Raw genomic sequence first — 24,111 nt, 5'->3', positions numbered from 1 at the left:
AGGCACAACTAATTGTTTAAGGTTTCCGTCACATGAGACAATGTCTTTGAAATTATAGTACTTTAATAAAATATGTCAATTATATTGAGAAGTAAAGAAAGATTTGCCATTCACATTGCAGATTCAAGTTATAAGTGATAAACTTTTCAACAGTAATCTCCATGAATAGCGAAGTCATTGAGTTAAAAGGAAAGTATTTTAAAAATAATTTGTTAAATCTGAAGTATGACAGAGTAACCTACCTATCACATTGTTAATTTAAGCAAAAACATTTATGAGCAACACCACAGTATACCTTTGGGTAGAGACATACTCCAATTCTGCCACTTTATCAGTGTTAGTCTGAGAATAATTGTATTTGAATTTATATACTGGGGCATGGTCAATCATTGCTTGGGCCTGAAATACTCTCACAACTTCCACAATATGCACTAATGTGCTTAAAAATATCTTGTAAATCTTCTTTTCTTTAAACTTCTTTATGGTTCATAATTGAACTGTGATCCTTATGTGTGAGCTATGTCATGATTTAATATTAACCAAAATTAATAGCCAACCTTAAGCTTCTTTATCTTGGCCTACAAGCTTCCTGGCTCCTTTGCATTTATAGTTCCCAGGCAGTTTCTGTTATTTAAAGGCTCTTGGGAGCAAATGTGTTGGTAATAGAGTAGCACATAGCTAGCTTTTGTTCAATAATAAAATACAGGTCACTGTGAGAGATGGCAAATGTTGAGAAAAAAAGTACACCTGGGTAACAGGTTAAGCCCATGTCTTTTAAAAGCCTATCCAGGGAGGAAATTATCCAGATCTTAGGAGATATTAAAAGCAGAATAACTTGGGAGCAACAAGAGAAAAATGAGGTCCAGAAATGGGAGAAAATTAGGTAAGGGGAAAAGAATGAGCCAGAATAATAAACTGGTTAGTCTGTGGTTCAAGAACTTTCTCTCTCATAGAGAGAGACCTTTTACACAGGCATTAGAGTATAATATTTGAGGTGACTTACATATACCTGATTTTTAATATCCACAAAATGGTTTTGCCAAAAATGTCCTGGTATAACCTACTGTATTTTATGTATTTATAAATAATAATTATAATAATTCTCCTTTTCCCTTTCTTTAAATTACATATATTTCCCTTTGAGTCAAGCCCTCAAACTCTTTCCCATTTTTTAAGTAAAAGAAAATGCCAGATAGTATCAGGCTTCAGCCCTAAAACAAACTGAATGTCTAATAATAGCCATGCTAAGTGCTGGGAATATAAGATGAATTTGACCCATTTGATTCAACATCAGCATTTTGGCATTTTGATTTTAGCCAATGGTCTCTAAACCCATATTAATTCTTGCCATGGCAGTAGATGCTGGCTTTATTTATCCCAGGGACTATCTACCCTTCAAAGATGTCCCAGAGTCTTGGCATACCCTGTGGGGTTAGTCCAATCCTAGTGCCAGAATGAAATATTGTCTATAAGCCTTCCATTTTGAGGACTGACAAGTTTCCATAAAATAAGAAGAAATAGAACATGAGCACCAATAAGGATACAGTAACAAATAGAGACGGCTCTCCTTTCATAAGGTGGATCTATTCCATGCTGTACACCATACTCTATGCTTCAACTCAAATTGTGTGTGTGTGTGTGTGTGTGTGTATGTGTATGTGTGTAGATTATAAAAAAGACACAAAATCTCCCGTTACACCCCTGACATTGCACCAGCCAAAATTTCTACGCTCTTGGAAGCATATCCTCAACTAGTTGCTCATGTCCAAAGTCAAGCTAATGTGGTATTTCCTTCTTGTGTCGGGAGGCTGCTGCTCTCCAGAGACATGGTGTATGACCATGACCATTCGGTCATCTGACCATATCCTGAATCTTCCCTCCATGAAACCACCTGAAGAGAAGAAAGTAATGCAGGGAATTTGTGTTCACAAGAATTCCCCTTTCGTAAAGGTTAGCATTTATTATTGATACCCTGCTGTTCTCCAGCAGGTGTTCTCATTCCACAAAGTTCCCCCATGACTCCTAAACCCAGCTTCCCAGGCAGGGAAAGATTCTTCAGCTTTGTTCTTGTTAGCTTTGCAGGGCCTCCATAGACCCTACAAACTGTATCCCAAGCCAGTACCGGCTAGTCACTTTCCCCTTTGTAGTTTTTATAATTCTCCTGCTCACACAAAGTACTAGCTGGTGATTTTATTTTGTGGTGAGGTGGATAATTGAGGGAGAGGAAAACAGAATTTCTTTCTGACCCAAAGATAGATCATTTGAACAAATGTGTGAATAAATGCTTCCTAGGCAGGGGGATGAATTGTATTCTCCATGGTGTTTGAGAAAGGAGGTCCCACTCCTGCTCACTCATGGTACAATGGGGATTTGAGTCCACATTATGTGCACATTGAATGTGTCTCACAGGATAATATCTATTAGAGCTCTCCCAACCAGTATCTCCTTATCGGGGTCCACATTCAGCAGATGTGTGGACTGTTACAAGCACAGGAAATATTCATATCAACAATTCATTTTGACATATCCTAAGATTAAGATAGTGCCCTTTTATTTCCTTTAGTATCACTGACGGTTCAGCCTGCAAATCTTTCCTCTCAAATTCATGTCTATTATAAATCAACAATATTCCACAAATTCCCAAGAGAAAGAAAAAAATAACTGTATTGTGTTATAGGGGGGGAATGGCAAATTCTGTCAATATAGAACTCTCACTCTGGCCTTGTTCTCCTACCTTATTAGCAACATTAAAATATAACCATCTTCTGTCAAATTTAGGCATCAGAAAAATAACCCAGTGTTGCAAAAGTACTATTCCAGCATTTTCTATTTTTCTTTGTGGGAAGGAGACAAGAGACCATATCAGAATTCGGATAATTGTAATTGGTGGTCTGTCAGTGTTAGTCAAATTACAATATGGAGAGGTAAGCCTCCCAACTTTTCTTTGAAATTGTCTATATTGCTGTAAGTGTGTTTTATCAAAGCATTTTCTGGGGCAACAGATCTGAAAACATAAACTTTATGTAGCATTGTTCCTCCTTAGATATTTCCCTTTAATATGTCCTTTCTTTTTGAAGATAAAATAAAAGTACATAAAAGAGTTCTGGGAATAGGCAGCTATATGTCATAAACACCCTTCTCTCCCCCTCACCCAAGGCCCCCAGCCCCAGAAATTTGGAAATGATTTGATCGAGGTGATGACTGCCTTGATCTTGTTTGAATACTCCTCCTTCTTCATTGTCTTCGTCTCTCTATGGGAGGCAACCATCCTGTCATGGAGTCACTCCTGGGAGAGAAAGAGGTATTTCAAGCAACCATATTTCCCAAAAACACAAAACTGAGACACATGGCCTGCCCATGACATAATATTTGAAGTAGGGACTGTGTGCAAAGATCCAGAACATATGGTTGAAAGAGTTTTCTTGTAAAAAGCAACTATTATGACACTCTCTAGATTCTTATTCACAAAGGGCACATTCTTCCATCCTTTTTATTCTCATTTAGAAATATTACCCACAAATCAGAAGACTGACCAGTTTTCCTTCAAACATGTTGCTTTGCCAGTATGAGGAACTCCCTGTTGACTGGATAGTTAAATGCACAGCCATCAAGGAAGCAATGCAAACCAGGCTGCCAAACATATTATGAATATGTTGCTCTTCTTTAAAATGCTAGTTGGTTTTTCATACTGGAGTATTGACTAACTGTCTGTGTTTGATGTATGGTTTACCAGCCTGATGTCGACTTATGGTTAGAGCTTAACTTGTTAGTTCTGCTTTTGCAGCCAATTCAGAATAACTACAGATGCCTCGAGATATTAAAATTGACTGCTCAAATGGACTCAGTGTGGGAGTTTCATTGGTTTTAAATTGATAACAGCTGAAAGAGTGAATGATTATAGTGTACATGGGCATGGGACATGGCTCTTTCATAGGAGAGCTCTTGTGAACACACTCCCTTAGTGTGGGAATTTTTCCTTTCTTTTTATGTCACAGTTATTTCTGAGCAACCTTGGGTTAAATTTTAAAATTGCGCAGGCATATGCAGAAGCTTTCCGAAGAAATAATTCCTGAGAAACAGATAAATTTTGATGACGGGGGTTTCTATTCTGGAGGGAACGTTTAAAGTTAAGTAGCATTCCATAAGGTGGTAATTGTGTCTATTTCCCAGGCATGTGAGTTAAATAAGCTGTATAGGAAGCATAAACTGTCATAATAGAAGGGTTGGAGTGTTGTGTACATCTCTTTCTTCAACTCACTCAAACTGAAGCTCCAAAGTGCCTTATCACAGATAAGTCAAACAAAGCCTCTTCTGTGCTTTCTTATTCTCCTGGGAGCAGTTATTATTGTTTTCATTATTCAAAAAGATGATCTGAACACTTTCTTCTCACACAGGGATGAAAAAAAAAAAAGAACACAAAAGAGAAATGAGGAAACTTCTCTCTCTCCTCCTCCAATCAGCAACACTTATATAAAAAGGTTTTATGAAAATGCACTTTCACAATTTAATAGTAGCTTAGGGGGAAAGCCCAGTAAAGAAAAGAATTTAGAGAAATTTAAAGAAGTTAATAAGAAAGAAATATCTGTTTATACTTGCCTTCTTCAACTTATATTTTTCCAAGAGTTCAGTAGCCTTGCTATTTAATACTAGGACCTAACTAACTCCATTTCATTTTCAATTATTTTGAGCATTTTATCTTTGATATTCCATTAATAATATTAGAAGCACTTCATATAGCTAATTGATAGAAAACATCAATCTATAATAATAAGATTAACATGGGGCTTATTGAAGAAATATAAAGCCACATATTATGTTCCTATTTCACCTATTTATTTTTTAAAGGAAAAAAACTGAAACATTGTTCCCAGTTAGCCTATCCCAAACATGTGACAAATACCTAGTGCTAATAACAATTTGTGGAATAAGAATTTTATTTGACAATAACACTGACAATGCATATATTCAGCTATGTAAGACAATCAAAATACAAGAGATTGTATCTGAAAGATAGTAACACAAAATAAACCACACACACATATATATATGACCAATTTTTATAAGAAAATGTGTTATATATTTATTGCTTAAATTTTGCCCCAGATTATAATCTGTGTACCTAGACTAACTCTTAAAATTATTCAATTTGGTACCTTTCTGAGATGCATATGGCCATTGAAAATCATGCTTTGTGTCATGACGGAGAACTTGTGTGGCTGGACATCTAAGAGGCTGCTACAAGAATTGACATTTTCATAAGATCCAGTTCCCTTAGAAATGTAAGAGCAGAAGAGAGGAATTTTCATTCTCTTTCAACAGTTGTTGAGCTCCAATTTTTTAACGATTTTCTTATCTAGCCATATTAGACAGGAGGGAGATTTTAGAGGGGAATGTCATCCAAGCTAAACACATGTGAGGGTCATTAACTTGAATATATCACTCGTAACTTGTCCCTTTGAACTTGGAACTCAAACTCATAGAAGGAAAGGGAAAGATGGAGGCGGAAAAGGGCTGGCCTCGGTTAACCTCACAATGAAGGAATCTATCATACAATGAGAGGCTGAGAAATAAGAAAGCAGATGGGCTGAGAATGGTATCTTAAGGGTATCTTTATATCTTGAGATTCCAAATAATCTGGATTTCAGAAAAGCCACCCTTCCCCAGACTTTATCATCATTTGTACTACCTCATACGTTTCAATTCCTGAACAGTAAAATACTGTGTTTACATCTTTTGTGATTCCACATTTCAAATGCAGTGGGGCCTTGAGTATGTGACAATTTTCCATCTTAAAAAAATTAGTTAGCATAACAGAACATTCAATATTATGTAAAGAATTTGACAGGACCTCACTTAATGTTTTTAGAAACAATTAATATGTCAAAAGAGGAAGTGAGAGCCTGTTTTGGCTATAAATATGTTTCCATAATTACCAGTTAAAGAAGCCAAACATTTTAGGGAGAAAAAAAAAGCGAGGTTAAGCCCCCTTTTCATCAAAAGCAGAATTCCCAATGATGTCAGATATCTCAAATCTTCTATCATAAGTTTCCTTTATTCATGTACAGATTTGTGCACATGACCTTTAACCAGAAAGATCACATATTTTTATTATGAATGATCTTGAAGAAAAGTAATATTGGTTAGAAATACACTGTTAATCACACACAAGGAGCAACAATCACATCTGTGTGTGAAGTTATGTTCAACTCAAGATGCCATAGGAATATGAAGAAAGTGTTCCAGGAGTGGCTATGCAATGGAGGAGTATAAGTATTCCAAATGTGACAGTTCAGGGCCACATACCAGGCACTATGTTAGTAGACGTGCCTGTCTCACACGATGGCATGGAGCACAGAATGGGAAGCAGAGGCCTGGCCAGGGAGCTGTGGCCTCAGAAGGAATTATGAGTAGGAGATGGATAGTAGGGAAAACAGAGACCACAATCTTTGTCCAGTACCAAAAGGTGGGGAATAAATATCTTACCCAAAGAAAGGTGGGGATATGGGACACTGAATGTATATGAGGAGTTTTGGAGATGGCATTAAGTACTTTTGAGGGAAGTTTTAGTGGAAAGCACTTCCCTGTGATAACCTAAACCCATCTGTTCCTACAATTAGTTATTATAGTATGAACACTACCGAAAGCCCAAAGGAAACTTCTGTCCCCCATATCCAATTCTCTCAGTCAAGAGTGTGAGAGGCTGGCATGGGTCTGTGTACTGAGTGTCAGTTTCCCATACTGAGCTGGATCATAGATAGTCATTGGAGATCTGCTAGCAGGGCTCTGTGCTAATCGACTTGGAATACCATCTGGAGCCTACAAGTGGTCTAGGCAACCTCCGCTGGAGAAGGCTCCCAGCCTGTCACCCCCATTACCACCAACCTAGAATCCTAGACTCCAAGAATATCTAATAAGAAATGCAGCTTGTTCTTCAGAAAAAAACATACTTGAACACAAACCTATACCTAGTTATATATATGTGTGTGTGTGTGTGTGTGTGTGTGTGTGTGTGTGTGTGTGTGTGTAAATATATAAAGAATGCTTGAAATAATAAAATCTATGAAAGAGCATTTTCTTCATTGGGTGTGGATACATATGGTGTGAAGCGATAAGGTGGTGCTGACAAGCTCTCCCTCGCTACTTGAAAAAGCTCTATGTATTCTGTTTTACTCAAGGCAACAATATATTGCAGTCATTAAGCCATAAAGATCGCTGAATTTTGAAGTAGATTTGAAGTCTGGTTTTGGCTCTGCTATTCTTGCTTTGAGGGTTTGGACAAGGTAATGAAATTTTCTGTCCTAATACTTTCCAGATAATGTCTCCTATGATTATTGATGCTACACAAAGAGCAATTAGCCTAGCAAATAGTAACTTGTTAACTCATACTCTACTCCTAATTCTACTCTTTCTGTGATATGGCATATCGGGAGCACTTCTCCTGATTGCAGAGTAGGTATTCTGAAAATTGCAAAACAGACAAATTAGGGTGAGAGTTTTGTGGCCTTACATTAATAAAGCCAACCTTTTCAGCATTCTCTGTGCCTTGCATTGTGCTTGTAGCTCTTGACATCCAGTAACGAGGAGAAAGAACAACTATGTTGATATTTCTTTAGCTTTGATTGTTACTTATATCACCTACTCATATATATTCTTTAAACCACAATGTTCTAAGAGGATACAAAGATGTATAAAGCAGAGTGTCCCAAGAAATAAGGCAGAGTGGTAAAGATTCAACAAATATGGCATAATATATCAAAAATCAAATGCTTTCAGGAAGTCAGGTCATGGATTTGGGGAAATTACAAGTGGGAGGAGTGTGAGAAAGATTAATGTTTCTTTTATTCTGTGGCATTTAAACTGAGTCTTAAACTACTTGGACATGTGGAGATCTGAGTGAGACATTCAAGCGCACAACAGGATAGCATGGGAATGGTGACTTGTATGAAATGCAGCAGGCTGGATGAGAAGCGTCCGTGGGAGGTATTTTCTGCAGTGCCAGAGTAATGGGTCTGTACTTTATTTTATAGGCAACTTTGTTATTTAGTACCCATTATTCATTTTTATTTATTTGGCATACATTTATTGAGGACCTATCATGTGGGAAACGATGGACTGATGGCCCAGAAAGATGTATAAGATATGATTCCTTCCTTCAAAGCTAGACACTCTAGGAACACCTGGATGTCTCAGTCACTTAAGCAACTAACTCTTGATTTGGGCTCAGATCATGATCTCAAGATTTGTGAGATCAAACCCCGTGTCAAAGCCTGCTTGGGATTCTCTCTCTCCCTCTCTCCCTGCCCCTCCCCCACTCATGCATTTTCTCTCTCTCTCTCTCTCTCTCTCTCTCTCGAAATAAATAAACAAACATTAAAAAACCACCAAAATTAGATACCCTATCACTGCCAGGAAATAAATATTATACATTCCCCCCCAAAAAAGCACTTCCATACCCATCCCCTGCAAATTTGTCCACACTTTAGAAGATCAATCGATAGATATAATGTGACATTAATGGTTTTTATCTAATTTTACTTAATTCCTATATAACCACATTGGTTCATGCCACAGCAGCCTGTAGGTGCAAATGAAATAACACAGATATTAAAGCCCAAATATCGTAAGTCATGACCCCCACCTATATAACCATAGAACTTGGGCTTTCTCTCTCTCCATGGTCTCCTTGGCTATTTCTGGAAGCACCTAGCGTGTATTGCATTTGATACCCCATAACCTTACAAACTACCTGAGGAAGGCACCTCACCATGGTCATGCAGCCAGTATCTTCTGAGAGACGGCTGCTTCACTGCCTCGGTATTGTCCAAGAGCTTCCATATCTACAAAATCTGCTGCATGTCGAACAGTAGTCCCAGCCCTCTGGTTCCCACAGCATTTTTAGATTCACTCTGTCTCCAGAGCAAATGGGGAGACTGCTCTTCTCAGGCACCTGCATGTTTCCCCTGATGTTTTAGGGCTGAAGCAACAGTTCTTAGGTTAAAATCTTACAAAGTGAGAAAACGGCTTCTTTCCATTCAGTGGGAGGTTCTTACCTCAATAGAGGTCACATCTACTCCCCAGGAGTTAGCTGGGAAACATGCATAATTTTGTCATCTCTCAGAACTTTCACAGGCTCAAAATTTCTCTTAAGTCACTGTCTTTTCATACCTACTAATATCAATACTTTGATTTAGTCATCTGGGTGGTGAACATCATTTTGCCAATTCAGTAGGCACACTGAGATACTCTGTTCCACCTTTATGGGCACTCCTTCCCTGCAGAGGGAAGTCCGGCTAGCTGGAAAAGGAATATAAATAAAGACTATGCGAAACATGCAGAAAATGTGCAGTAGACAAAGTACATCTCACAATGAGATACCTATTCAAATCCGGGGACAGCATCAGGATAGGACAAGGTGTTTCAGAAGTGTTATTGCATAGTCACTATCTAAAGGAAAGGCTGAAAAAAAATAAAGTAAGAGCTAAAAAAGAGAAACACACTGTATTTGACTGGAAGCCCAAAAGAGATAAAATGTTTCGGAAACATGTGCATCATGACCTACTAATTTAGGCTCATAACTCCTTCTCTCCAATTACTTTCCTGGAAATGTTTTTCAGTTTCTTTGCGTAGAATAACCAGAGGAGCACGGTGTACAGAGCAGTCCGAGGGGAACAGGCAGACTGGCACACAACTTACACCACATCTCCATGGAGCTAGCCACCACTGCCACAGAACCACATGATTCCCCGGCTCGTAATACCGTTTATTATAAAATCCTTTACCTGCCTCAAAGCACTTTTCATCAAAGCTGCTTTTAAGCTGAAGCTGAGGACTAAAGAATGCCTTTAACAGAATCCTGAAATAGCTTTTAACCCGAGGCTGAGAAGAGAAAGTGCTTTTAACCTAAAGTGCTTTCCTCTTAGGTACTTGAGCATGTACCTAGCACTCAGCATTAGTAGCTGTGAGAACACCCTTAAGACCCAAATGAAAGAGACTCCATTATAGATATTCAAACCCGTTATATTAATATATTACGAGTAATATTTGAAATCATTAAGCAGTTTTACTCCAACTAAATTTGAATCTTTTCTTATTGAACTATGCATTCATGCAAATAAATTGAAGTCTTACCACCTGGGATTCTAACAAATCTATGCTGATATTAGGAAAACTACTGTGTTCTTCCTACATTTGACTTTAATTCAGAGTGAGTTAAACTTGCCACACCTTCTCCACCCTAAAAGACTCTTTCAACTTGTATCAGTCACTGAATGGTGTTTCTGGTGTCGGTTCATATTCGCTGGGCTGAAAAGGTAAATTAGATCCTTTAAAATAAATTCAATAAATTATCTGACTAAATTTTAAGTATCAAGTTTTCTCCCCAGACTTGTGACTCAAACAGAAATAAAAGTACTGATTTCAGAGTGCACATGGTCCCTGACTTACAATGGTTCAACTTAAGATTTTCAACATATGATGGTGCAAAAGTGGTATGTGTTCAGTGGAGCGTGTGCTTCAAATTTTGAACTTTGATTTTTTTTCTGGGCTAGCATTATGCACTGCAATAGTTTCCTTCACCTTGAATATTCTTTTCCAACTTCCTTTACCTAGTAAACATATTCATTTTCGTTCTTCCAGCTCAAAGTTACCAACCCCATGAAGCCATCTCTGTCTTCCTCATTCTGAATTAATCCTCTCTTCTCCCCGAACTGTAATTTCATTATTTGATTATTTTACTGTCTTTCAGCTGGACTGTGAGCTATATCTGGTAGACTTAAGTCCATCTTATTCGATTTTACTTCCAGAGGAGTCGTAGCCTGGAAAAAAGTAGAAATAAAAGGAAGCAGGACATGAAATCTTTCGGTGACTTTACAATTACTGTTTGTTTATAATTTCATGCTCCTTCTGGTGGAAACTCTTCTGTCCATGGGTGCTCCTTCGATGAGCCAGCTCCTCCCGACAGCCTCTCACAACATTGGGCTATCCTATGTTAGATTTTTAGACTTCTCTTCTTTATTGCATTCTTCTTCTCAGACTACTGGTATTATTCAAATATTCCAGGGCTGAAATATTCCCGTCCTGTGGCTTTAAGATCTATCTATAGGCTTTCTAAACTTGAAATTACAGCTTCATGCTCCAGACTCTCAAGATTCTATCCTTGCATGTTCAGATGTCTATTTGTCTTGTCCTCGGATGTTTGGCTGACATCTCACACTTATGTAGAGCAACTCTTGATTCTTTGGCTCTTGCATGTTCTCCATCTCAGGAAATACCACAACCATTTGCCAGTTGGAGTCACCCTCATTTCTACTTTCCTGCTCTGATTGGCAAATCCCACCTTAAAATATGTTCTAAAGTTGGGGCCCCTGGGTGGCTCAGTCGGTTAAGGGCCCAGCTTCAGCTCAGGTCATGATCTCACAATTGTGGGTTCAAGCCCTGTGTCAGGTTCTGTGCTGACAGCTAGCTCAGAGCCTGGAGTCTGCTTCGGATTCTGTGTCTCCCTCTCTCTCTGACCCTCCCCTGCTCACACTGTCTCTCTGTGTCTCTCAAAAATAAATAAAAAACAATAAAAAAATTTTAAAGTCAACTGCATTTAGTCACTCCCATTGTTACCAGCCTTCTCTAAGCACCATTATCTCTCCTTGAAATATATCACCAACCTCTAAGTAGCCTTTTCTCCTTCACCCTCTTAAATACAGTATCCATAGAGCAAATGAAGGATCATATAAAAACGTAAGTCACATCATGTCACACCTATGCTCAATAATTGCCAATTACTTAGAATAAAACCTTACTTAAAATATCTGATGACCTTCCTGTGACCTACTGGTTTCTACCTGCTTTGGTCCCCAGGCTACATTTTCAGATTCATCTGCAACTATACTTCCTGTTTGTCACCTCACTCCAGGCACACAGGCTTTCTTGCTGCTCCCCTACTGTGCCCTGCTCACTCCACAGCCTTATACATTTGCTGCTCCTCTGAATACCCTCATCATGTGTAGGCATGGTTCACACCTTCACTTCTTTGGATCTTTGCTCAATGCCATTGCCTCAGAATTGTCCTTCCTGACAATGCTTCCTTTTAGCTATCTCCCTGCCTTACTCTATTTTCTCATAGCACCTATCACAATTCAGTATTATCATCCATGTATTATATCTTAAGACATTTCAGTATTTGTCCACTCTAAGCAGCACATCAATATTGAAAAATCATACTCAAATGCTCATTGTTCCATTTGAGTTAATAAACTCCTTATTGAAGATACAAATTTCTACTTGGCTGGTAAACTCATCAAAACCCCATTGCATTACTTGGACCAAAACTGAGTTGAGACTTATTTCCATGAGAGTTTAGGAGCCTAAGAGAAAAGAGGCCAAAGAGTCTTCTTAGAAGTATTGTTTGGGGCTGAAGATAAAATCATGAAAGATGAGGACTGCTGGAAGGCTGAGAATGGAAGAAAGAGAAAAAAAAATAGAAAAAGCTGGAGAAGAACTCCACCATTCTATCTGGATGACAGTGGGCCTGCCCATGAACTTCACCTTTGAGCTGTTTGTGTCAAAGGATGCTATTCCTGCATCCAACTGTCCAACTTTGATTGGAAGCTGCAGATCACAGCTTACCCTTATTTGGAGATATCTTCCCTATAGTCTGGGAAAATCTCTTGAGGCTAGTCTTTCCAGAGTAGGCATTGTCATTATTATGTTAGCTGAATGAGCTGCACAAGGATGAATAAACATGTGGGGGGAAACTATACACAAAAGTGTATATATTTAGAATTTATATTTATTTAGAATTCCAAACTACTTAAAAGTTTAAAAAGTATGCTTTTTTTCCCTGTATTTGCCTCTTAAGAGAAAAAAAAATCACAAGTAAACAAGGCAATGAGAGAAATTTACTTCGCTTCCAGTGTATAAGAGATTCAACAGAGAATTAGCCCAATTTTTGTTATCTGTGTATCAAAAAACAGGAGCTGATATTTTTAATCCAAGCCCTGAGGCATTGTAAAATAACACAGTACCTTCTAAAGCACTTCATATAGATAAAATTTGGTAGTTTTTTAGCATTCAACATATTTTTTGACATCTTAGTTCAAAGGGATAAGCCATCTGTAAATTATAGTACTTACTCAAATCACCCATTTCTCCAAAAATTATCAGTAAAGTTGTGGTAAGATTATATGATGGGGCTCATATAGTGAGTATTTTAAAGGAGAAGAAGGAAAAGTAATAAGGTTGAAAGTGGGGAAATATATAAAAGATAAAAGGAGAAGCAGGATTCTTTGATAAGTAACCTGAAAGTTTTGGTCTAGAAACCTACTCTCAAAAAGAAAACCAAGTGTTACTTATTGTTTAAAATCAAAGGATGAATTCAGTTAAATGGCTGAAATTACCCATGTTGAGAATATTACTTTTGCCCTTCAGTATCCACTGCCCTTCCCTCATGGCAGCATAGCAGCCTATTGGGAAATGACACGCCCATGTGTCATTCAGGGGGTAGGGTGAGGAGTATTCCAAGTGCATCCTACCTACTACAGAAGATTTTAGAAGAATGCTTTTTCTTATCCTAACCCCATTTTTTAAACATAATCTCAATCAATTGACTATCCTCTGTGGGAACCTCCTACTTTGAGCAATTGATGAATACAGGTCATTATGACATTGTTGGGCCGAGGTGAGGTGGGGAGGGTGGGTAGTAGGATGGTAATGTAAATAGCATCCTGACCCAACCCTCAGAGGTAGAAAACTATTGATGTACCTCCTGTTTCTTATTTCATGAATCTCCTGTGGACCTTGGATTTGAAACCTCTCCAACCTCCAATAATTTCTTTGAGTATAAATAAATTACTTTGAGTTTCTACTAAATTCTTTGAGTTCCCTCCTACTCTCATTCCCCAATATCATTTGAATAAATTCTTTGCTAAAGAAAGCCCCAGTGGGTTTTTTTTTTAAATTTCAGCCAAAACTCTTAACAAATCCATCTCCCAACCAGAGCACTTGTCTAATTTCGGGGGTGGGGGTAAGAGATTCAGTTTGTTATTGTTTTCTGTCCCCTCCTATGTTGTTCATGTATGTGTAGTTTTAGGTGCTTTGTTTTTCCTTTTTAAAATTTACTAGACTGGCTGCAACAGCCCTCTGTCCTGAAAGCAGAATAATCATTTTGAAAAGCATGTGGAGACTGTCTCCCTGGGTAAATGATGATAACACCGTCACATTATTTGAACATTTAACTGCCTCTATTGAGTAGTTTTCCTCATAGTTTTGATTCATTTGGTATCTAACTGACAAAGATCCCATTACTGGGTGTTCTTTCCATAATTTGTCAAAAAATATATAGCAGAGATGAGGCAGAATGAAGCTAATTTGTAATCTGGAAGACTTAACCTGGTTATGCTAACGAACTAACTAAATCGGTCAAAAGTTTGAGAGTTAAAGATTGAAAACCACCATTCCCTAGTTAAACTCTAATTCATTATGTAAACAACATGATTTATAAGTGCAGTCATGTGGAAGGTCTATTTGTTTTTCTCACCGAAAGATGCTTTCAAAGAAAAATTGCTGAAAATGGATTTTCTCCAACCAATGTGTTGCCTGCCACCCCCGGTAGAAGTGCTGAAGCAGGAGAAGGAAGACATAATGATCACACTAGCCAAGGCCATAGGCATTTATGGAGCATTCCAAAAATATTGGCATCTCCTAGCAAGAGGTGTTTTCTAAATACAAAAAGTTGTTAAGAGAGGAAGAAAAGATTACCAGTGAGCCCACAGATGGGAATGTAGGTAGGGAGTCAGGACCTGGGGGTTCTGGACTGTTCCCTTTTTGAAAATACCCTAAAGGAGGGGAAAGCAAAAAGAAAGCTTAATGTTGTGCCAAGACAACAAGCATGGAAGTTTAGGGGACAAAGCTAGTTCATTAATGTTTACCAAGAAAACAGAGTACTCTCTCTCTTCCTTCCCCTTTCCTTTCACCGTTTTAAGAAAGAAAGTTCTGTGGTTCAAACACATTCCTGTAATTTAATGGTCCTCCTTGGTGTATCAAACTCTGGACTGTATCAAATTTACAGATGGGTTGTGACCCTACAACAGTCCTTAAATTTGACATTGACAATGTGGCTAAATCTTGGTGACTTATTTTCTTTAGGTAACACTTTTTACTTTGCGAAGTCATTTTATGTGCATCATCATCTCCTGTAAGTTATATGATCTATCATTTTATGTTGAAGGCTAATGTTGTGGTCAAGATTCTTTTCATTGTAATTGATAGAAACTTGTCTGAACTGTAAAGGTAAGGATGGAATTTATTGAACTGCTTAATTGAAAAGTCCAAGGGATAGCTTCAGGCATGATTGGATCTAGGGGCACATGCTAGCAAATATTTATTTCTTCCATTGTTCAGCTCATTTCCACTCTGTTGACCCAATTCTTCAGTATGTCTTCCCAGAAGGTGGCAACAAAACTTCTGGAAGCTCAGACTCATATCCCAATGCTTTATCAACTCCTGTAGAAATAAGGCTCCTATTTCCCAGCAGCATTAAAAAAAAGCCTTAGGATTTATTTCATTAGGTCAACTTGGGCCATGTATTCATGTCTGAAGCACTTTCTATGGTCAGGGAGAGGAAATGCATGTTCATCCCTGGGGCCAGAGGTGGTGGGGTCAGCACTACTTAAACCAAACGGTAACTAATATGAGAAAGGTATCATCCCCAAAGGGTAATCAGAGTGATCTTACCATAGAATAGGAGGGTAATCCTAGGACCAATAAAACCGATAGACATCCACCATACTCTTCCTAACCAGTGCCATCTGTACAGTGGATCTCATTGAGCTATTTAGCCAACACTGACCTTTTCTATTGTGAGCATAAGCCCTCTCCTGAAACCTTCTGGCCAAAGCTATGTTCATGTTCTAGTCAAGTTTATTTGGTTTCAATAGGCAGAAGTTAACTCAAAAGTATTTAAATAAAATGGGAATTATTGTCACAACCCACGGTATGTCATAGCACTCCAAGGAAAGGATATATGATCTCTGGAGTTAGGCAACAGAACATGAGAAGCTAAGGTGTGTCTGCTTCATTTGCTTCTCTCTGCAAATTAGTTCCTGCTCACTCACCCATTGCACATGGACATCCCCCCAAATGGCTGTCCCTGGCATCCCGTGTCTAAATCCAGGAAGTCTTACTATTTAAATCCTGGGAACTAACTACCTCAATCTGCATTATTTTAGTTCTAATTCTTTTGAAAGAGAATCTCTTTGGCATGGCTTGGGTTCTATGGCAAGCTTTCATTTAAGTAACCTCACCATAGATGCTAAGTTCTTATATTCCAAAGACGTATCTTCTTGGGTGAGTATAGCCAGTTTAAAGAGATGCTAGAATAAGAAGACAATTTTTGGCTTTTTTTGGTAACTAGTAAAAGCAAACCTCTCCCTTCTGTCTAATGCAGTTCATCATATCTAGGCTCTTTTTTCACTAGAACACTATTGGCAATCAGGAAGGAGGTTTTCAGCCAGGGATTGCCTGCATTTGCCCCGACCACCCAGTAAGTGGGAGGGATGCACCTCCCCCACCTCCCATTTTAGAACAACTCAAAGTAGCCAGTAGCACCTCATCCCCTCCAGCACATCGTGTCAATCAAAAACATCCTAGAGTTGAAATTTTCTCTTATCCACCCTAGCTCAAAATCCTTCCCAAGTTCCATCTTCCCTAATAATTAATGAATTCCCAGCACTACACTTAAAGCAGGAGTCCATTTGCTGTTTTCACTCCCTTGCCTTCTCTTCAAATCTTGTCTGGGACCATCCACTTTTCAACTCCCTTCTTCTGCTAAAGCCATTTTCCCTCATGGTTACCAGTAGCCTCTGAATTGCCAAAATTCAATGAGAACTTTTCACTTGTGTCTCCCATCACCATTCTTCCACATCTGAAATACTTATCTTAACTCCTGAATACCAATCTCTCTCTATTCTTCTCCAAACCCTCAGGGTTCTGCATGTCAGTCTCCTTTAATCAAGCAAGAAACTTGGACATCCTCTCTCTCTGGTGGGTTGGCTCACCTTCTATATCCAGTTAACAAATCCAACAAAATCACCCCTTGGCTCCATTGTCTTTGGTCAGGTTCTTACCTTCCTTCTTTTCTTAGAGCCTGGTGCATTGTAACTATGGACACAAGAAGACTCAATATTTGGGGGTCTCTGTTTCCTCTCCTGTAAAATCAGATTAATAGTATCTACCACCAAAGGGTTGACGACTGGCAAAAAAATTTAATAAGGTTAGAATATATAAAGTGCTTTGAACAATGCCTGGCTTAGTGTAAGTGTACAATGAAGCTTCACTATTCTTACTACACACCCTAGCAATGGCACCAATTATATGATATTGAAAATGTTCATCTATCCACCACCCGGACTGTCGGAGAAGCTTCAAACATCACTGCACAGTGATGAAGCTGGAGCACAGTGCCTGGCCTAAAGTGCGCATGTGATAGTCACCAAATGAACAAATCAGAATTTGCATTCTTTAAATTTTTTAATGTTTATTTATTTTAGAGAGAGAGAGAGAGACAGAGACAGAGACAGAGACAGAGCACTAGCAGGGGAGGGAGAGAAAGAGGGAGACAGAATCCAAAGCAGGCTCCAGGCTCTGAGTGGTCAGCACAGAGCCCGACACAGGGCTCAAACTCATGAACCATGAGATCGTGACCTGAACCAAAGTCAGACACTTAAGCGACTGAGCCACCCAAGTGCCCCAGAATTTGTAGTCTTTACAATATCCATCAAATAGCAGGTGCTCATGAAATAGTCGCTGAACTGAATTTGATAGAATGGAAATGATATGGAGAGAATACAGAGTAAAAAGTGCCATAATATTAGGTAAAGCAGGAGCTCCTAGGTGGCTCAGTGGGTTGAGTGTCCGACTTTGGCTCAGGTCATGATATCATGGTTTGTGGGATTGAGTCCCGTGTCAAGCTCTGTGCTGGCAGCTAGCTCAGAGCCAGGAGCCTGCTTCAGATTCTGTACCTCCCTCTCTCTCTCACCCTCCCCTCCTCTCTCTGTATCTCTATGTCTCTCAAAAAATGAATTAAAAAAACATTTACAAATATTAAGTAAAGCATAATGAGTTAATTCTAAGGGGAGGGGAGCCTGGGTGGCTCAGTCAGTTAAGTGTCTGACTTTAGAGCAGGTCATGATATCTAATGTCTGTGAGTTTAAGCCCCATGTTGGGCTCTATGCCAACAGCTCAGAGCCTGGAGCCTGATTCAGATTCTGTGTCTCTGTCTCTTTCTGCCCCTCCCCTGCTCCCACTCTGTATCTCTCTCTCTTTCTTTCAAAAATAAATAAACATTTAAAAAATTAAAGGGAGAGAAATTTCTTTTGGGACTCCTTCTTAGAGTGGAATCTTGACCGATGCATAATTCCACATTCCTAACAAATTCAGATTTCCCCTATTTATTTGCTCCTCTATTTCCATTTCCATGTCCCATCAATTCTCTTTGTTTTCATTCTCATGGCATAGCTCAGATCCCCAACAACCTGGACTCCTGTTATCATCTTTATTGGTAAGCTATTGCTGCATAACAAACAAACACAAAATCTGAGTGACAAACAACAAGAAGCATTTATTTCCGATGTGTCTTTAGGTCAAGTAGCCTAGAGCAGGCATGACTGGACAGCTCTACTTTAAGCTGTAGGTCTGACTAGACTTGTCTCCTGACTGAGCATTGGCCTCAGATCTGCACCATATGTATTTATTCTGGAGCCCAGACTGAAAGGGCAACAGCTACTCAGGGAAGCTCTTGTCTTGGCAATAGCAGAAAAGCGGGCAGGTGAGCAGAAATCTGGAATGCCTCTTAAGGCCTCCATCTGGAACTGACACATTGTCATTTTTACCCACACTGCATTGTCCAAAGCAAGTCATAGCCAAGTTCAACATCAGTGAAATGGCACAAATCAATGTTGCCCACTCTAATGAGTTTTACCTCACAGTCACATGGCAAAAGAGGTGAATGTATAAATCTAATTCAGAGAAAAGAAGAATTGTGAACAATGATTAAATTTGCCACGCTTCTATCCTTATTCTGGTCTTCATAACACCTTCCGAGGCAATCACATTGGCCTCTTAACTGTTATCTCTGTGTTCAGTCTTCTTCACAACATATAGCTCCATTTGGTCATGAGTGTTTTGTCTGCAGGGATAGAATACCCAGTTAAAATGACTTATATTCTGTCACATAATCAGAAATCTAGAAAAAATGTTCTAGGTTTATAACTTCAATGTCATTGAGGTCTCATGTTTTTTGTAATCTTTTTTTTTAATCGTATTGGCTTTTGTCTGCAAGCTTGTTGCCTCCTGGTGTTAACTTTGCTGCACTGGCTCCACACATTGCATGATTGCACAGTGATGTTCCAAGCAGGAAGAAAAAAAGAAAAAAGTGCCTTAATATACCCTTCTCCTTTTATTTGGTAAAAAAAAAAATTGCTTGTAGCCTCCCAAGTAATTTCCCCTTACACTTAATTGATCAGAGCTCTTTAACCACCCAGAGTTGCAAGGAAGTCAGAAGCCAATAGGGAACATTTTCAGGTTCTGCTTTATGAATGGGTCTAAAAACAAGAAAGAAATTGGGGAGAGAATAGTGTATGTATAAGAAATTATACATTTATGCACAATTCAAATAATGTATCCTACCTGACTTAATATTTAAGACTTCATAACAACATCTTCATCTTCTTTTAAAGTTTAATATATCAAAATTTCTCTAAGTAAGAAAGAATGAATATTTCCCTCAGCACATCTCATTCTTCCCATCATTGTTCCCATCACTGATGTGTTTGTATACCTTTCTTCCATCTTCCCTCAATGGCCTTTTATCCCACTCTTACCTCTTCAAGTAAGTCTTACTTCTTAAGGATTCAGTTCTTCTCTGGTAAGTCTGTCATGGGTACCAAGATTGCTCTGATGTCCCACCACATGCTCAATAAATATTTGTGAAATAGATTTGAAGCAGAGCTTCCATTAGAAGGTGTTGTATTTTGTAGCAGTTCTTCCTGACTATAATCTCTAGCCAACTTAAACTATTCCATTGGATGTTTTGGGTTATTTTTCTTAAATAGTATTTTATTTCCTTTTGTCTTATAGTGGTGACTCACTAATTTTGAACAAACCTTTGTTATTGACTGAGTATTCAAAACAAACACCCATGATTCCTTCCCACTTGTCTACACTATGTTGTTACTTTTTGGGCCTATCATCTTTCTGTGTCTTGGATGAAAATGCACATTTTAATATTGAAATATATTCTATTGTCACTTTAGTCTTAGTTACTTCCTTCCTTGCTGGGTTGTCCTTAATTTAGGCCATCACCTTTTCTAAGTAATGGGTGAAAATCATGCCTTCTTTGAAATCTTTCCACATTCCATTTTGACTACCCCATTGAAATATTTCACTTATCATTTTGTTATACTGCTTTTTATTTTCCTTCCCACTTCTACTACAAAGGTTTTTTATAATTTATCAATGACCTCCACTGCTGATTAAGACAATGTCTTGTAGTCAATCATTTAATAAATGTTTGTTGAACTTCAGGTATTTGCCCAACATTGTCTAGTTACTAGGGACCCAGTAAGAAAGGAAATAGGGGGAATCTAGGTGTGCTTGGGTGGCTCAGTTGGTTAAATGTCCAACTCTTGATTTCATGATTTCAGAGTTGTGAGATAGAGCCTGCTTGGGGCTCCATGCTGGACGAGATTCTCTCTCTCCCTCTCACTGTCCCCTCCTCACTTGTGCATGTGCAAAAAAAAAAAAAAAAAAAAAAAGAAAAGAAAAGAAAAAGAAAAAGAAAGGAAAGGAAAAAAGAAATAGGTATAGTCTTTACTCTTCTGAGTTTTGCATTCTAAGTAGGGAAAACAACTAACTCATATATACATCAGTCATATGCCAGGTGGAGGTAAGTGCTCTAAGGCAAGTAAAACAGGGAAGTATCCTAGAGAGCTCCTATTGCAGTGGGGCCATGGGAAAAGAATGGGTGGGAAAGGCTATAAAAGAGACCTAATACAATAGAGTTTCATATAGAGGTCATAATAAGTGCAAAGTCCCCGAGGCAGAACTGTGCTTGGCATAGACAAGCATCAGCAATGTGGACAGGGTTGCTGCAGGCAAGTGATGAGGGGGAGAGAGGAGAAAGGAAGCAAATGAGATCAATTAATGGATGGAAGGGCAGGTCATGTATTGCCTTGGAAGCTGCAGTAGGGAATTGGAGTTCATTTTGAACAAGATGGGAAACCCTTGAACCTTCTAAATGTTTGTTTCATCATTAGTAATAACCATCTATGCTGCTCAAAAAAAATCTGGCAATGGATGGTGGTGATGATTACACAAGAATGTATGTGTGCTTAATGCCACTGAGCGATACATGTAAAAATGGTTACGGGGGGAGTTTAAGGTTATGTATATTTTACCATGATAAAAAATATCTATGGGCGAATTTTGTGGGCCAGAATCTGAGCTAAGCACTAGTGACTATATGAACACATAGATGATGTAAACATTTAGAATCTGCTTTGAGAAAATACATCCCATATATTATAAATGTAAATACAATGCAAGGTAGCATAAATCATGTTACAAATGAGAAGACTAGGGTAAGATTTCAGAGAGTGTTCTCAGAAGCATTAGTATGGAGAGATGCTCTTTGAAATAAAAGGATTTTACTCAAATCAGTTTGGGAAATAGTGCATCCTCTAGCCCTGTGTGGAGATTCCCAGTGCACGTTGGCATATCACAGGCTATAATGACCCAGGAAAGAAACTTGTTTGTTTAACCCAACATTGCTAATCCATTTTGATCACAGGCTTTCCCCCCCGCAAATTTCCTATTAACATCCCAAGGAAATGGTATTCCAAAGAACCTATGCCAAAGGAGACACAAAGATGAGATAAGAAGAAAAGAATTTGTAGAGAAAGTGTGGCTGGGGCGGAGCTAGAGAGGAAAGGGGATACTTAGATTAGAGAAAAGGAAGGGCATTCAAAGCAGGACAGATGCTAAGAAATTCACTTCAAAGTAAATCTCCTGGCACCTGCGTCTTCAAATATCATTGACCCACAGAATGCATCTTTCAATATACTGATAAAATTATAATTTTGGTGATTACTGATAAATTTCTTCTGAAACAGTCAAGACATCAATTCATTAAGATTAATTATTTTGTAGAAGTTTTCTTAATTCCTTGTCATCATTTTATAAACAACAAAGTTATGCCCAGAGAGACTATAACTTACTCTGTCATCCCTGCCTAATCGATGGCAGTGTTAGTTTTCTCTCTCTGGGGCCAGAGTCTTATTCCATGAAGGAGGGAGTTATGGTCTTTGTATCTCTGCAATAGACCCTTTGGAATTAAAGCAAAAAATCGATTCCTATGCAAGACACAGATTTCAGCCTGCAGTGGATATGGAAACAGAATCAAATTAAAGAACAACGCAGTCTTGGATTTTAATGAAGCTCATCTTTGTTTCTTTTGCAGATCAAATTTTTGGCTCTCATCTGCACACAGTGTGTGAACGTGAAAATTCCACAGTTCCACGGTTTGTAAAGCAATGCATTGAAGCTGTCGAAAAAAGAGGTGGGTAGCTGAATATGTAGCAATTTCCCCCATTAGCGCACCCTCTAAACAGCCCATGCTCAAGTTAACAGCGCCACTTGATTTGTCTGGGAAGCCATGCAATTAAAACTTGACTTTTGTTAATCGGTTAAGAGGATCAAGTTTCTTATTAACTTCAGTTTGTTTTTACAATAGGGACATCAGTAATTCCCACTAATGTTCTCTTTTTTTTTAATATTTTGTCTGTCTGACATGTTGTTGATTCAATTGCAAACTTCTTGTTTTCAAGCCAGTGATAAAACATTCATAAAATATCAGCACTCACAGTGTTAGAACCCTCCTAACATTCATGCTGGTAGATGTTGTGCCAGAACCATTTTTGGTAAGCCCCCAACATTACCCAAGTGAAGCAAATAGCATTTCTACTTGCAAACAGTGATATCCCATCTTCTGTGTGTTTCTGTTCAATATAGAGTATGGCTAACTGGTTTTCCTGGAACAATTAGCAGATGCACCTCCAGTGTTAAGGTGACCTTTGATTCCTATATTTCAACATTCTGTTCTTTATCTGAAATTATTTCATCTTACCAAAGGGAACAAAACAAAACCCAATTGACTCATCATTTCCATGCTGGTCTATCTGTAGGGTGTTTTTCCTTCAGACTATGACTTCATTCATTCAAGGTCATTTTCCCTGGAAGATACATACAGTAGATGCAGAATCTCAAAAAATGTATTGTATAAAAATGTGAAGCTTCATCACCATCTGTTACAAGTTTACAACATATTCCCAGGATCTAGGGGGATATATATCATGTAAAAGATAGAGGTGTTTTCAGAAAAAGAATTGGTGAATCTATTCCCATTTTCAGCTCCCAGTCTCTTAAAACAATAGAACCAAGGGGAAAAAAATCTTTACCAAGTTATCTACTAGGAAAAAGCCATTTTAATTCTCTCAGTGTTACCTGGCTTTATTATAGAAGCATAATAAAAATGGTCTGCAATTTCCAACTCCTGGAAATTCATACTTTAATTATACTGTAAGGACAGCCTTGGGATCCTATTATTCCCATATCAGTAGGGAGTGAGAGAATAACAAGAAGGGGATGAGTGGATAGGGAAGGGTAGATAAAGAGAGTGGCTTTGGGGGGAAGCATATCAACACATCAGAGAGAAGAGCTGGGAGCTCACAGAAAGTAGAAAACAGTAAAAGCAGAATGAACACAAGGAGAGGTATCTGTGAGGAATGGAGTCAATTGGAGTTTAGAGAGAAATGTGCTTTTCTTGCATGTTGCAATCTCATTTAATTTTATAAGTTCATAATTTAGGAATAAATATTATTTAATAAGTACTTAAAGCCAAAATGGATCACTGAGAATGTTATAATGTTATTATTGCCAATAGCTAAATTATCATCATTTTCAGAAGATCTTCATCCACTTATAAATACTCAACCCTGGTGGTGTGAGCACTCTTATATTAGAGCAAATATCAGAATAGGACTTTGGGGGGAGCTGTACATAAAAAGA

At 38.4% G+C, this 24,111-nt stretch overlaps 1 protein-coding gene across 6 annotated transcripts in view; it reads left to right on the top strand.

The window, feature by feature from the left end:
* Window positions 1-24,111, top strand: part of ARHGAP15 (Rho GTPase activating protein 15) — a 599,315-nt gene that overhangs the window by 350,423 nt on the left and 224,781 nt on the right. For all 6 annotated transcript variants that reach the window (XM_029934637.1, XM_029934641.1, XM_029934642.1 and 3 more), the window contains one exon: window positions 22,505-22,603. In XM_029934637.1, the coding sequence (XP_029790497.1) occupies window positions 22,505-22,603 (99 nt within the window). The remainder of the gene's footprint in view (window positions 1-22,504; window positions 22,604-24,111) is intronic.

Source organism: Suricata suricatta, chromosome 3, assembly GCF_006229205.1.
Source record: "Suricata suricatta isolate VVHF042 chromosome 3, meerkat_22Aug2017_6uvM2_HiC, whole genome shotgun sequence".
Lineage (NCBI taxonomy): Eukaryota > Metazoa > Chordata > Mammalia > Carnivora > Herpestidae > Suricata > Suricata suricatta.
The sequence above is the reverse complement of the archived record's forward strand: the minus strand, read 5'-3'. Positions and strand labels throughout refer to the sequence as shown.